The 13128-nt window shown below is 42.0% G+C and overlaps 1 protein-coding gene across 1 annotated transcript in view; it reads left to right on the plus strand.

Annotated features, from left to right (window-relative positions):
• Positions 1-13128, plus strand: part of LOC138268006 (septin-7-like) — a 159480-nt gene that overhangs the window by 75156 nt on the left and 71196 nt on the right. The window contains exon 3 of the mRNA XM_069217313.1: positions 7001-7107. Within this exon, the coding sequence (XP_069073414.1) occupies positions 7001-7107 (107 nt within the window). The remainder of the gene's footprint in view (positions 1-7000; positions 7108-13128) is intronic.

The following is a 13128-nucleotide window of genomic DNA, read 5'->3' on the forward strand; positions in this document are numbered from 1 at the left end:
AATGAAGGCTTTCAAATAATGAACCATAAATACAAGTTCGAACAGCATTATCCTTTGGAAACACATTACCTCAACTGCAGAGAGTTCAACTCTCTGTAAACAGGCAGCCAAAGGGTTTGTGCTGCAGGGGGTTCGGCCTACTTGTCCCAAGGACAAAGTAAACATAAAAACTTGTTGCCCTTGACCCCAAACAAGATGTCCCGGGCGTTGGGCGATAGGAATTCCACATCCCTGGTAGGAGACACCCACTAATCACATTAATTTAAAACTAGGTTGCAGGATTTCCTGCATTAAGTGAGTTTTGTTTGAAATTAAAAAGACAGCGGCATAACTAAAAATCTTTCAAGTACATTATAGAGCTCTTATGCAGGTCCTGTTATTCTGCATGGAACCCCTACTTAGTATGTAGTTCCCTGCTTTTATAAATCTGTTTTTAGGGCTCGGCTAGACAGTGCTTGCGCTGTCTCTTCGAGACATGTATATACTTTGTGGGCTTCAACCCGCCCATACGCTTACCATTTGCTGCCAGCATTGTTTCTCCTCTATTCTTTCTCCCCATTTCTCCATTGCATACATTTGTCATGCCTCTTCCTTTGTTTAGCCATCACCGAGAGCAGAAACCAAGTACTATATCAATTCGCTGGTCACCATTTAACATCTGTTTTCAAAACGACTTTTTTTTTCTTTATTGAAAAACAATTCACACGATCGGTCCTGTTTTCACTCCCTTCGACATCTGCTCTGTTTTTGTAAACAGGCCTGTCAATCTTGTTCTTACTACATCACATTTGCTGTGCATTTGAAGACAGAGCTAATATGTCAGACACTGCTTTACAACGGCACCTGTCCCATCTCCCAATTCCTGCCCACTTGTTCCTTTTCTGTCTTTTTAAAGCTGCGGTCATTTTAAAATGTTTTTTTATTCAGTATTTTGCCATGTGTACTACAGGGTAATTCTAGTCAAATTGGCCAACGCCCTTTGGGACTCTGTTACATGGCTCCAGGTTCAGCGCCGTTTACTGTGCTGTGTTGGCCACCCTATTCGCCGTCCAGTGGGAGCACAGATGAAAGGTGAGAGGGGTTCAACCAATTGCGTTGCGAGCTATCACTCCTCTATGGAGGAAGAGCAAGAAGTTGCATCACTGGTTCCGGGTAGACGCGTAGCCAATTTGCAGCAGCCGTGTTGTAATCCAGATCACCATTTCGATACTCACAAGTTTTGAAAAAAAGAACCTGAATCAGAGCACGAAATGAAAACAATTTGACCAACTCAAACAACTGGATCTGGTACATCTAAAAATGCCATAGTATTCTCTCATTTTGCAGTGAATAAGAAATCATTGCAAATACATTCATTGCTTGATTCACCGCACAAATATTTCTAAACAGTTACTAACTAAACAATTGTAGCTGTTCTCCCGCTTCAGCAGCAAAGATTTCAACCCCACGAAAGCCGGTGTAATGGCTTTTCCATAAAGGTGCATGCACAGAGCTGAAAGCCCTTATGGGGCTTCCTGTTCAGAGATATAGAGGTAAGATGACCATAACGAAGAACAGCTAGTCTGCTACCAGAGAATAATAATGTGCCTACACTGGGCACCATAACCAGATCTCGCTTCTGTGGTTATCCGTCAGGTCGACTAAATTTTATCCTGGTGTTGCTTGCCTGTCTTCCAACCCCCTTCCACTTCCCTGCTTGAACTATCCCTGCCCTCCCTCAACCCTGTTCAGTTTACTCTCCTGGCATTTTACCATCGCCTTTTTTGTCTCCCCCCCACCCCCAAAAGAATGACGACAGTGTCCTGCATTTAAAGTTGACAACACAAGAGATGATCTATGCTGTTATTTAATATTACCTCTTTTGTTTATGCTGGTACTGTCTGGTTCATACTTTTTTCAGTTGACTATATTGTTTGTGTGCTTTTCTGTTTAGTTGGACTTTTATCTACTCTTGATGCATTTTACTTTGAATTTTCAAGTCCCTTTTCATTGTCCAGTCATCCTTGTATGGCGTGCACTCAATGGCTGAGTCGCCCTAATGTAAAAGCTTGCAATATGTAGCACTTTAGTGAGGCTACCTCATTGTCCATTAGAATAGCCTCATTTAAAGCAGCACGTACAGGGAGTGCAGAATTATTAGGCAAGTTGTATTTTTGAGGATTAATTTTATTATTGAACAACAACCATGTTCTCAATGAACCCAAAAAAACTCATTAATATCAAAGCTGAATATTTTTGGAAGTAGTTTTTAGTTTGTTTTTAGTTTTAGCTATGTTAGGGGGATATCTGTGTGTGCAGGTGACTATTACTGTGCATAATTATTAGGCAACTTAACAAAAAAAAAAATATATACCCATTTCAATTATTTATTATTACCAGTGAAACCAATATAACATCTCAACATTCACAAATATACATTTCTGACATTCAAAAACAAAACAAAAACAAATCAGTGACCAATATAGCCACCTTTCTTTGCAAGGACACTCAAAAGCCTGCCATCCATGGATTCTGTCAGTGTTTTGATCTGTTCACCATCAACATTGCGTGCAGCAGCAACCACAGCCTCCCAGACACTGTTCAGAGAGGTGTACTGTTTTCCCTCCTTGTAAATCTCACATTTGATGATGGACCACAGGTTCTCAATGGGGTTCAGATCAGGTGAACAAGGAGGCCATGTCATTGGATTTCCTTCTTTTATACCCTTTCTTGCCAGCCACGCTGTGGAGTACTTGGACGCGTGTGATGGAGCATTGCCCTGCATGAAAATCATGTTTTTCTTGAAGGATGCAGATCCTGTACCACTGCTTGAAGAAGGTGTCTTCCAGGAACTGGCAGTAGGACTGGGAGTTGAGCTTGACTCCATCCTCAACCCGAAAAGGCCCCACAAGCTTATCTTTAATGATACTAGCCCAAACCAGTACTCCACCTCCACCTTGCTGGCGTCTGAGTCGGACTGGAGCTCTCTGCCCTTTACCAATCTAGCCACGGGCCCATCCATCTGGCCCATCAAGACTCACTCTCATTTCATCAGTCCATAAAACCTTAGAAAATCAGTCTTGAGATATTTCTTGGCCCAGTCTTGACGTTTCAGCTTGTGTGTCTTGTTCAGTGGTGGTCGTCTTTCAGCCTTTCTTACCTTGGCCATGTCTCTGAGTATTGCACACCTTGTGCTTTTGGGCACTCCAGTGATGTTGCAGCTCTGAAATATGGCCAAACTGGTGGCAAGTGGCATTGTGGCAGCTGCACGCTTGACTTTTCTCAGTTCATGGGCAGTTATTTTGCGCCTTGGTTTTTCCACACGCTTCTTGCGACCCTGTTGACTATTTTGAATGAAACTCTTGATTGTTCGATGATCACGCTTCAGAAGCTTTGCAATTTTAAGAGTGCTGCATCCCTCTGCAAGATATCTCACTATTTTTGACTTTTCTGAGCCTGTCAAGTCCTTCTTTTGACCCATTTTGCCAAAGGAAAGGAAGTTGCCTAATAATTATGCACACCTGATATAGGGTGTTGATGTCATTAGACCACACCCCTTCTCATTACAGAGATGCACATCACCTAATATGCTTAATTGGTAGTAGGCTTTCGAGCCTATACAGCTTGGAGTAAGTCAACATGCATAAAGAGCATGATGTGGTCAAAATACTAATTTGCCTAATAATTCTGCACTCCCTGTAGTACTAACCCTTTGCCATTATCAGAGCTCTGCCAGTTATATTCTTTAACTTATGATGGTCATCGTGTGTGTTTGAATTGGCATAGTATGTTTTAGGCTCACATTTCTTTAATTGCAAGCTACCCAGTGTAATGTTTAGCATATATTACTTTAATTGAAGCATGTCCGAATGTTTTACATGCTTTTCTTTAATTGATTTGTATAATTGTGAGCCCCCACAGCACGTTGGCATGCATTTCTTTGATTGGGGTATGGTAACTACTTGGAACAATAAATACCATTTGAAAAAAAACGTCTTCATGATAGATTTGTGCACGTCCATAGTGATGCATGTCTGCATTTATATCTTCCGCACTGCAGGTTTTTTACTTTTTTATTTTTTTATTTTGCCGATGTTGCTCAGGAAACAAGCATTTTATTTCTTGTTGTTCCTTCTTTCCGATATGGAACAGCATCAGCAAAAAGCATTGCCAAAGCCAAAAGATACGTATCGATAGTGAGAGACAAGACCTATTGGCTTTGCCAATGCTTGTTATACTTTGGTCCTCTAAAAGTGCCCCTAAAACTTAAATAGTCTATCTTTAAATCCCGAGCATCCCACTAGTTGTGTGCATCCTTTGACTTGTGTACGATCTGCATTTAGTTTGTGTTTTTTTAATTGTTTATGTAGGGATGTGTGTTATGCTGTCCGCATTTGTGTTATGCTGTCCGCATTTGTGTTATGCTGTCCGCATTTGTGTTATGCTGTCCGCATTTGTGTTATGCTGTCCGCATTTGTGTTATGCTGTCCGCATTTGTGTTATGCTGTCCGCATTTGTGTTATGCTGTCCGCATTTGTGTTATGCTGTCCGCATTTGTGTTATGCTGTCCGCATTTGTGTTATGCTGTCCGCATTTGTGTTATGCTGTCCGCATTTGTGTTATGCTGTCCGCATTTGTGTTATGCTGTCCGCATTTGTGTTGTGCACGTCTAGCCTGTGAGTGGCACTCTAGCACTTTTGGAGTTTTTGTTGCCCTTTTCATGAGGTTTTGGGATTTTTATTAGCCAGGGTGTGGCTGTCTGGTGTCATTGCGTTTGGTTATTGAAGAATGATTTGTTCGGAAGTGGATACTTCCTTCAGGCAGTTTGCGCTAACCTGGTCTTCCGTAGTGTTTGCATCTTTCCAGCAACACAGTAGCCATATTGATGCAACTTCTTAGCTTGGGTGATTACTAGTTTCTCCATGACACATGTTCTGTCCCAAGTTCATTTGCTGCATACTTTACTGGTAGTCCTCTCCCCCTGTGACGCATAGTTTATTGGTTTTGGGCGCTCAGAAGGGAATGCTTTTTAACTCCCATTAACATTGATTATACATCCACATAGCGATATTGTCAGTTGCCTGGGCCCAACTAAGGTTTGTTGCGCCAGCCAACAGTTGGAAGGGGGGCAATCTATAAACACTTATACTTACCCAAAAATTGACAGATGACCTGTACATTATTGGCTAGTTGGCAATGTTATTTCGAAGGCAGCCTTAGTGGGTAAAACTAATCAAATTTGAGTGTTGAAATAACAATGGATTGGGATGCAGCCCAGAGTGATTACCAGCAGCTGATATTAATTCTAGCATTCTATCGACACATTTTTCTGTATACGTTAGTGTGTTGCCTTAAGTGGGTCGGATATGTCCACACGTGAGTCCTGTGCATGCTGCGTCACTGAAAATAATCTATACCTGGCCAATGAGCCATAAATAAGTAGAAACCGGTCCTAGGTTGTTTGTGTCAGGTTCAGGGAGGACTTGACTTGGCTGTTCAGGCTGGACACTTCCCATTGGAGCAGAATCATGAGTGATTTGCATATAGCTGGGTCCAGACTAAGGTGGCATGGTGCACAAAAAAATGATGGACGGGGATGTGGCCCCAAGTAATTACCAGTGGCTGAGATTAATTTATACAAAAAAGTGATAGAGGGAATGTTTGAATTAAAGTATCTCTTCAAGAAAAAAAACATGATCGTTCTTCCTTCATGAAGAACATAACAGCAGTCTGATCTGGTATGTCCTCCCCATCAAAAGCTACATCCCGCCAAATAATGAAAACTGTGGTGTCTGTCTCATGCGCACTGAAGTTACAGAGTAAATGCACTGCCTGCCAGAATCGTCATTCTTTCATGCAGTCATAGGCTTGTTCTGTCCTAAGTTGATATGGGCATGTAACAAGTTGTTATGAACTCTCCAATGCATTTAGAGTTCTTCTCTGGAATGTTACGGCATGTTCTCTAGACCTTTGTAGGTCTAGCGCCAACCAATACTTTTCAATTTTATGAAAATGGTTTAAATAATATATTTATATGGGCTTTCTCCCAGCCTACTTCATTCATTGGTCTCCTGTTATCATTCACATTTTTCCTCTGCCCCCCTACAGCAGAGGGCAATATTGGGCTTATCCCACTTCAGCCCATGACTAACTTCACTGTGAGTGATGGCAATCTGATTTTTCACAAGAACACATCCACACCCACAGTAGTTCCGTTCAGTACCAGAGACTACTATTGCTATGTGATTTTGTTTTTTTTTTATCTAAAAAGCATATTCGCTTTTAGCCAATGTTTTTTTTTTTTTTTTTTTTTTACTGTTCCAAATACTGGCCAACTCCCTCAATAATAAAGTTTTATTTATTTGTTAAATGATAAAACAGCCATCAATAAAGCCAAAAGGCTGGCCTCCAGTGCTTTTAGAGACGTTGTCTGGCACCCTTTCGGCATGCTGCCTGACAGTGTGCATATTTTTGCACTCTGGTAGACATATGTACCTGAAAATAAACATTTTTTGGGGGTCAATACAAAATTTAATCTGAAGTCACCTGGACAGCCTTCTCAAGTACAGCACCCAGAATCTTGGGTTCAATTCTGTTAACTGAGGAGTCTTAAGTGAGTCTTCCGTGTTCAAGATCCAGTTTTCCCTGTTTCTCTTTCCTTAGCAGCTGTTGTCAATTTTCTCTTTTGTGACTTTGCATTTCTCTACTGTATGATACACTACTGTGCCAATGAATGAAAAAAAATAAAATAAATAAATATATATATTAAGAATGGTATTGAGTTGAATGTGTAGTGGCATCTTTCTACAAGGAATGCGCTTGAATCCATGCATTAACACGTGTCTAATGAATATAGTACGCAAGAGGTACAATGTACCCTTTGTGACAGTGATGGTCAAAGTTCTGATCATGGGTGCGCTGTCTTCTGTGAGCAAGGTCTGAGAATCCATACTGTTGGCGCTGTTTGAATGTTTGAGAGTAAGACTACATGTCATAATGTTATGTCTGATTTTCCTTACAGGTGAGTCTGGTCTAGGGAAATCTACTCTCATTAACTCCCTTTTCCTAACGGACCTCTATTCAAAGGAGTATCCAGGACCCTCACACCGCATTAAAAAGACTGTCCAGGTAAGAATCAATCAAGTTGACAGAATCCAGTATTTGTTACTGTGGCTCCTTGTTGGTAGTCTCCTCCTTTCTGGTTAGCTTTACCTTACCATTTGTTTAAGAAAAAAACCTGAAAAATTCACTTGACAGACCTGTATTAAATTGCAGTTATGCCTGCAGATTGAAACCGAAAAACTATAATATTCCCAAATTTCGGTTAAACCGCAATCCATAGCTCGTACAGCAGCCATGCAAGCCTTTACACCATAATTCCAATTTAGGGGAAATTCTCATGACCTCGTCCTTGATGTGACATATGCAACTACAAATGTAATTTATCTTAAAGATGGGATTACTTAATGCATTACCATTAGCACTATGAAAAATACAAGTACTAATGTAATATTTTTTTGGTTTGACTGTTTTATTTGATTACATTATGCTTCTAGGAATTATGTATTGGTATAAATATTGTTTTTTTTCATAATTGTATTCGGTGTGTGTTATGTTTTTCATGACTGTGCAAACAATGGATTGCAGTACTAACATTAACTTCTGTTTTTTTTTTTTTATTCATTTGCTTTTTTTTTGTTTTTTTTAAACTTGTTACGTTGTTTTGACCCAAGCTAACTTTAACTTCACTTTAATCTTTGGAGATTTTTTTTTTTTTAAATCATATACTAAAGTTGTATACTGTGACCAACCCCCACTGTGCACAGCCTGTGGCCGAAGTCCAAACTGCCATGGGTGCACCATCACTGCTGCCTATAGGTCTTTGCAATATGCATCACAGATTATCCTCTGGGTTTGACTTTCTGCAGGTGACAACGCCAGTTTAAAAAAAAAAAAAAAAAAAATAAGAGTCTAAAGGACCAATCACAAACGTTTGTGGTCCTTGTTGGACATAGTGCTGTGTTTGTAGACCTGGTACTACAGCCACAAAACCTGTAGATGGCCAGCAAGGATCTAAGACCACCTTACATCCCCTGTTTGCTCTTTCAAGAAAGCAGGGACTTGGATCCCACATCTTGTAATGTCGGCCACAACATTTTTCTTCAAATTGCAACTAGCCAATCACATAAATTCATGTTTGTGAATCAGAAATGAACAGTAGAAAAAGCTCTCTCACCCATTCAGATTAGAGTATTTTTTTTCCCCGGGTTTGTGAACCATCTGCCACCTAATGGTCCAAAATCCTACCCTGACTGAGAGCTTGGCTCTGTGTAAGGGTTATAAAAACAAACTTTTCTAAGTCTGATTTCTCAGCGACTGTAACCAATTTACAGCAAGCAAAATCATTTTCTTAAGTAAACTTCTACTTTCATACCAAATTTGATGTAATTCTGTTCATAATTTTTTCGGTATTGTACAGCAAATGTACACCTTCCATTTTTTTCCGTCCCTTGTCCAACATATCGGCATAAAACTTGTCCTGCAAAACACTAATTGGGTAGATTTTTTGTGGGGAAGTTTTTGCGCACCATCACTCACCCCATACTCTTAACAGATTTGTGAAACTCCAGCAGGCTACTCATTCCTACTCTGATCTCTTTTGTTTGTCTGTTAATCAGTAAATGAGATAGTGAATTTGCTTTTCAAATATTTTCCTTGCCTCCCTTATGACAGTGTTGTCCCCCAGGGAGAGGGTGGGGCAGTTTGATCTGCACACCTTTCCAGGTTTCTTCTGGTCTTGATTTTGGGACCCAGAATTGTTATGTTTTAAATATTCGGCCCTCAGTAACATCCATGTGTTAACGCATTTCATTCTAGTGTTTGAGCTGGCTCTTTTCATTTGGCTAACATTGGGTTGATTTAGCTGGCAGTATGCATTTTGAAACTGTGGTCAATGCCTATATTTGGTTGGAATTCATTTGTTTGCATTTCCGACGCCAGTGAGCATATCCTCTTAATGTCATAATTGGAGAGTCCCACAAATGGATATACCTCCTTGGTGTGTGGAATCCAGCATAGGAGGTTTATTCCCTTAGTTTAGAGTTCAGTAAGGTTCTAACGTTATTTCCGCGTTAGGAAAGGGAGATATAGGGCCTTGTTACAGTGTTGGCGGTCAGTGGACCACCGCAGTGGAGGTGGCGGTCAGTGGACCACCGCAGTGGAAGTAGCGGTCATTCTGCCAAAAAACGCTGCATTACAAGTTGTGGGGTTTGGCCGAAGCCAAACTGCCACAACGCTGCCTGTGGTCACACCGATGTGGCTGGTGGTGAGCTCCTCTAAGCCGGCGGCCGGCCTCTGCCTGCTGGCCGGATTACAAGGTAGCAGACCGCCAGGCTTTCCATAGCGGGCATCCTGCCACAAATACCCTGGCAGTGCACATGTCACCACACTTCCATGCACCTGCCCCACCTGACCACACACTTGCAAACACTCCCCCACCCGTCCACACACTTGCAAAAACACCCCCCACCCAACTGCTCATATCCATACAAACACCCCACCCGCTCTCAAACTGACATACACACACATACTCCCACTGACACATACACACCCCCCTCCACATTCATGCACAACCCCAGCCCCTCCCTCCACGCACGCATACATTCACACACTCCCCCTCCGCATACACTCACTTGCACACACACCCTCATCCGCCCATTTGCACCCCCCCACTCACTCGCAAATTTGCACACATGCACCCACACTCACATGCATCCCAATACACACACACCTACTCATTCTCACCCCACTCCGCATCGCATACATGCAGATACCCCCAACCACACTAATACATCCAGACACCCCCACTTGCTCGCTCAAAACACGCACTCGGGGACCCTGCTTCACATATATACACGCACTCAGATACCCCCACCCGCCTGCATACAAACACACATGCTGTCGCACCCGAGACACTCCCCTCAGCATACATGCAGATACACAGCCTTCATGCATGCACACATACATACGCACACCCATTCAGGCAAACGTGGAACACATATCAAGGCCTCCTGAACCAATGGATAAAATTGTGGAGGGCACTAGCAGATCTAGGTACATTCCCCATTAGGCCTGGATAGAAGGGGTGTATGGTGAAGAACTGCCTGACCTAGGCATGGTAGGCAATAATCTTTTTCAGGTTTTGGCTCCCCCTTTTCCCTAGACAGATGCAGCCCTGCAAAGGAATAATGCTTATACCCAGACCTTTGGTTAACCCAGTCCCATACCCACAGAGGATTACTAGTATTTTATTCTGGAATGTTGAAGGGATTGCTCAGAAGTTAACCGAGCCAGACTGGGCAAACATGATTGGTGATTATCACGTTATTTGTCTACAGGAAACTTGGACATGTGAAAGTTTAGATATGAATGGGTTTTCTGCTCTAACACCACCAGACTTGCTTGTTGCTCATGTGCATAACAGCGGTGGACTGCTGACCTTGATTAGTACATCTTTGACCTGCCAGATAATAGATAGGGTTCTTGATTCACCACACCTTCAGTTTTTGTGCTTAAACTTTGACTCACTCCCTGTTTATAGTATTGATACATTTTTATCACAATAATTTTAAGTGTGGTGGCACGACAATTGTGAACTCTTTGGCCACTGGGCTAACTAAAACTATGGGAATATTAAGGAGTGATTATTCTATGTTTTTTTTGGGGGGGGGGGCTGGGGGGGGGGGGGGGGGCTTCAACTGTAGCGTGTATCCAATTTTGTGTAATTCTGTGTGTGGCTTGTGAAATATTGACCTTGATGACGCTCTGCATTTTGAGCATAATCCATGTGGTGATTTTCAGACTAATCTACTGGTTAGACATAATCTTATACTCACAGTTGGCGCGTTGAAGGACACAGCTAGTGGACAAGTATCATTCACACAGAGGTAGGGGTAGTTTAACTGATTTTATTGCAGTGTCACTAGGAATGAGAGGGAAAGTCTGTCAGTTTTCATTTAACCCCAGTGATAAAAGTGACCATAATCCATTAGTGCTTCAGCTATGCCTGGTACTAGTAGCCTGATACATACATACACCACACCACCATTAGAATGCTCCAAGAATAGAGGCTTTAGGCATAAGTGGGTAGATGTGGACTCTGGGGAACTGCTTGGAAGTTTGGCAAGGAGTAGTAGTAATAAAATAGCAACATGTTTGGACTCCGCAGCCCCAGGGTATATACTGGAGGCTCACATAGATCTATGCAGGCAAACCTTTGAACTTTTATTAGATCCCAGAGAACATCACACAGTAAAGATCAACAAGTGGCTTTGATGGTCCTTGTTTGAAAGCCCACAGATTGTTAAAAGGTGCTCTGAAGAAATCCCAGGGGGGCTTGGAGGAAGTGCGGTCCTGTAGACGTTTGTATAAGGCAGTCTTTAGTGAAAGGAAAGACACAATAAGAAGGGAAGTGCAGGAAGAGTTAGAGAAAGCCAGTCTATCCAAAGATCCAACTAAGTTTTGGAAAGTGGTTAATGCCCCGTTCTTTAGTAATGACCACAATACCAAAATGGACATTCCCATCCAGTCCTCTATTTATAAAGGCATAAAAAACTCGGCCCATGGAAACCCAGGGTAAGCAAGGCAAATATATTACATTTGCCCTAGAGGCAAGCAAGCATGGAGAGTGACTCTAAATGATTTAGAGCGCACTGTTGTGAGACCTCGGCAACCGAGGAGAGCATTATATCGCCCACGCAGTATGGATTAAGACACAGTCTAGGCACTATAGATCAGTGTCTGAACCTTTACCTCTTGTATAACAAGAATGTACAGATTAAGCCTGGGTGCCTGTATCTTGCCTTCATGGACCTCAGCACAGCTTACAATAATGTTGACTGAGGGAAGCTCTGGTCAAAGCTGCTGGCTCTGGGAGTGGAGCCAAGGTTAGTGCACATCCTTTTCCAATTACAATAGTCCTAATCATATGATTCAAATCTAATTGTGCATGCATAATTAAATGTCTAACCAGCCTTCAGCAAATGTGCATCTGTGTTCGAGGGGAAGGCAGAGAAAATGCTGAGCGAGAAGGGCGAAGGCACAAGGTGACATCAGACATCCACAGAAAGACTTTGATAAAACTTAAAAGCTCTCACCTGTAGATTTGTAAGATGCACAACGTCTTTCGTTCATCTGAGCCATGAAATTGGGTACTATGCAGTTCAATTGTGGTCGGTCTTCTGTCTCCCCTTTAGTATGTCTAGTTCAGCATGCCCCTTTATTGTGGGTTGCAGGGTTACTAAGATTATTTATTTAAGATATGGAAGGGTGTAGTGCGTGTTTCTCATTTAATGTAGAATTAGCCTGGATTGCATATAGAAGGGGTGTGCGGTCTCATAGAAGAATGGGTTTCTCTGTTTTCAGTTTAGTTGTTCTGAGAACAAAAAGACTCAATACCACTTTTTGAGTGCTTGTTAAAACTTTCCAAGAGGCTTCCACACTTAACCCCTTTGCTGCCAGGCCTTTTCCCCCTCAGGTGGCAAGCCTTTTTTTGGCTATTTGGGGCAGTTCGCGCTTAGGCCCTCATAACTTTTTGTTCACATAAGCTACCCACGCCAGATTTGCGTCCTTTTTTTCCAACATCCTAGGGATTCTAGAGGTACCCAGACTTTGTGGGTTCCCCAGAAGGAGGCCAAGAAATTAGCCAAAATACAGTGAAAATTTCGTTTTTTAAAAAAAAAAATGGGAAAAAGGGGCTGCAGAAGAGGCTTGTGGTTTTTTTCCCTGACAATGGCATCAACAAAGGGGTTGCGGTGCTAAAATCACCAGCTTCCCAGCTTTCAGGAACAGGCAGACTTGAATCACAAAACCCAATTTTTCAACACAATTTTGCCATTTTACTGGGACATACCCCATTTTTACGATTTGTTTGTGCTTTCAGCCTCCTTCCAGTCAGTGACCGAAATGGGCACGAAACCAATGCTGGATCCCAGAAACCGAAACATTTCTGAAAAGTAGACAAAATTCTGAATTCAGCCAGGGGTAATTTGTGTAGATCCTACATTTCCTACAGAAAATAACAACTGAAAAATAAAATATTGAAATTGAGGTGAAAAAATCTGCAATTTTTCTCTACGTTTTACTCTGTAA

This window comes from Pleurodeles waltl, chromosome 12 (genome assembly GCF_031143425.1).
Source record: "Pleurodeles waltl isolate 20211129_DDA chromosome 12, aPleWal1.hap1.20221129, whole genome shotgun sequence".
NCBI lineage: Eukaryota > Metazoa > Chordata > Amphibia > Caudata > Salamandridae > Pleurodeles > Pleurodeles waltl.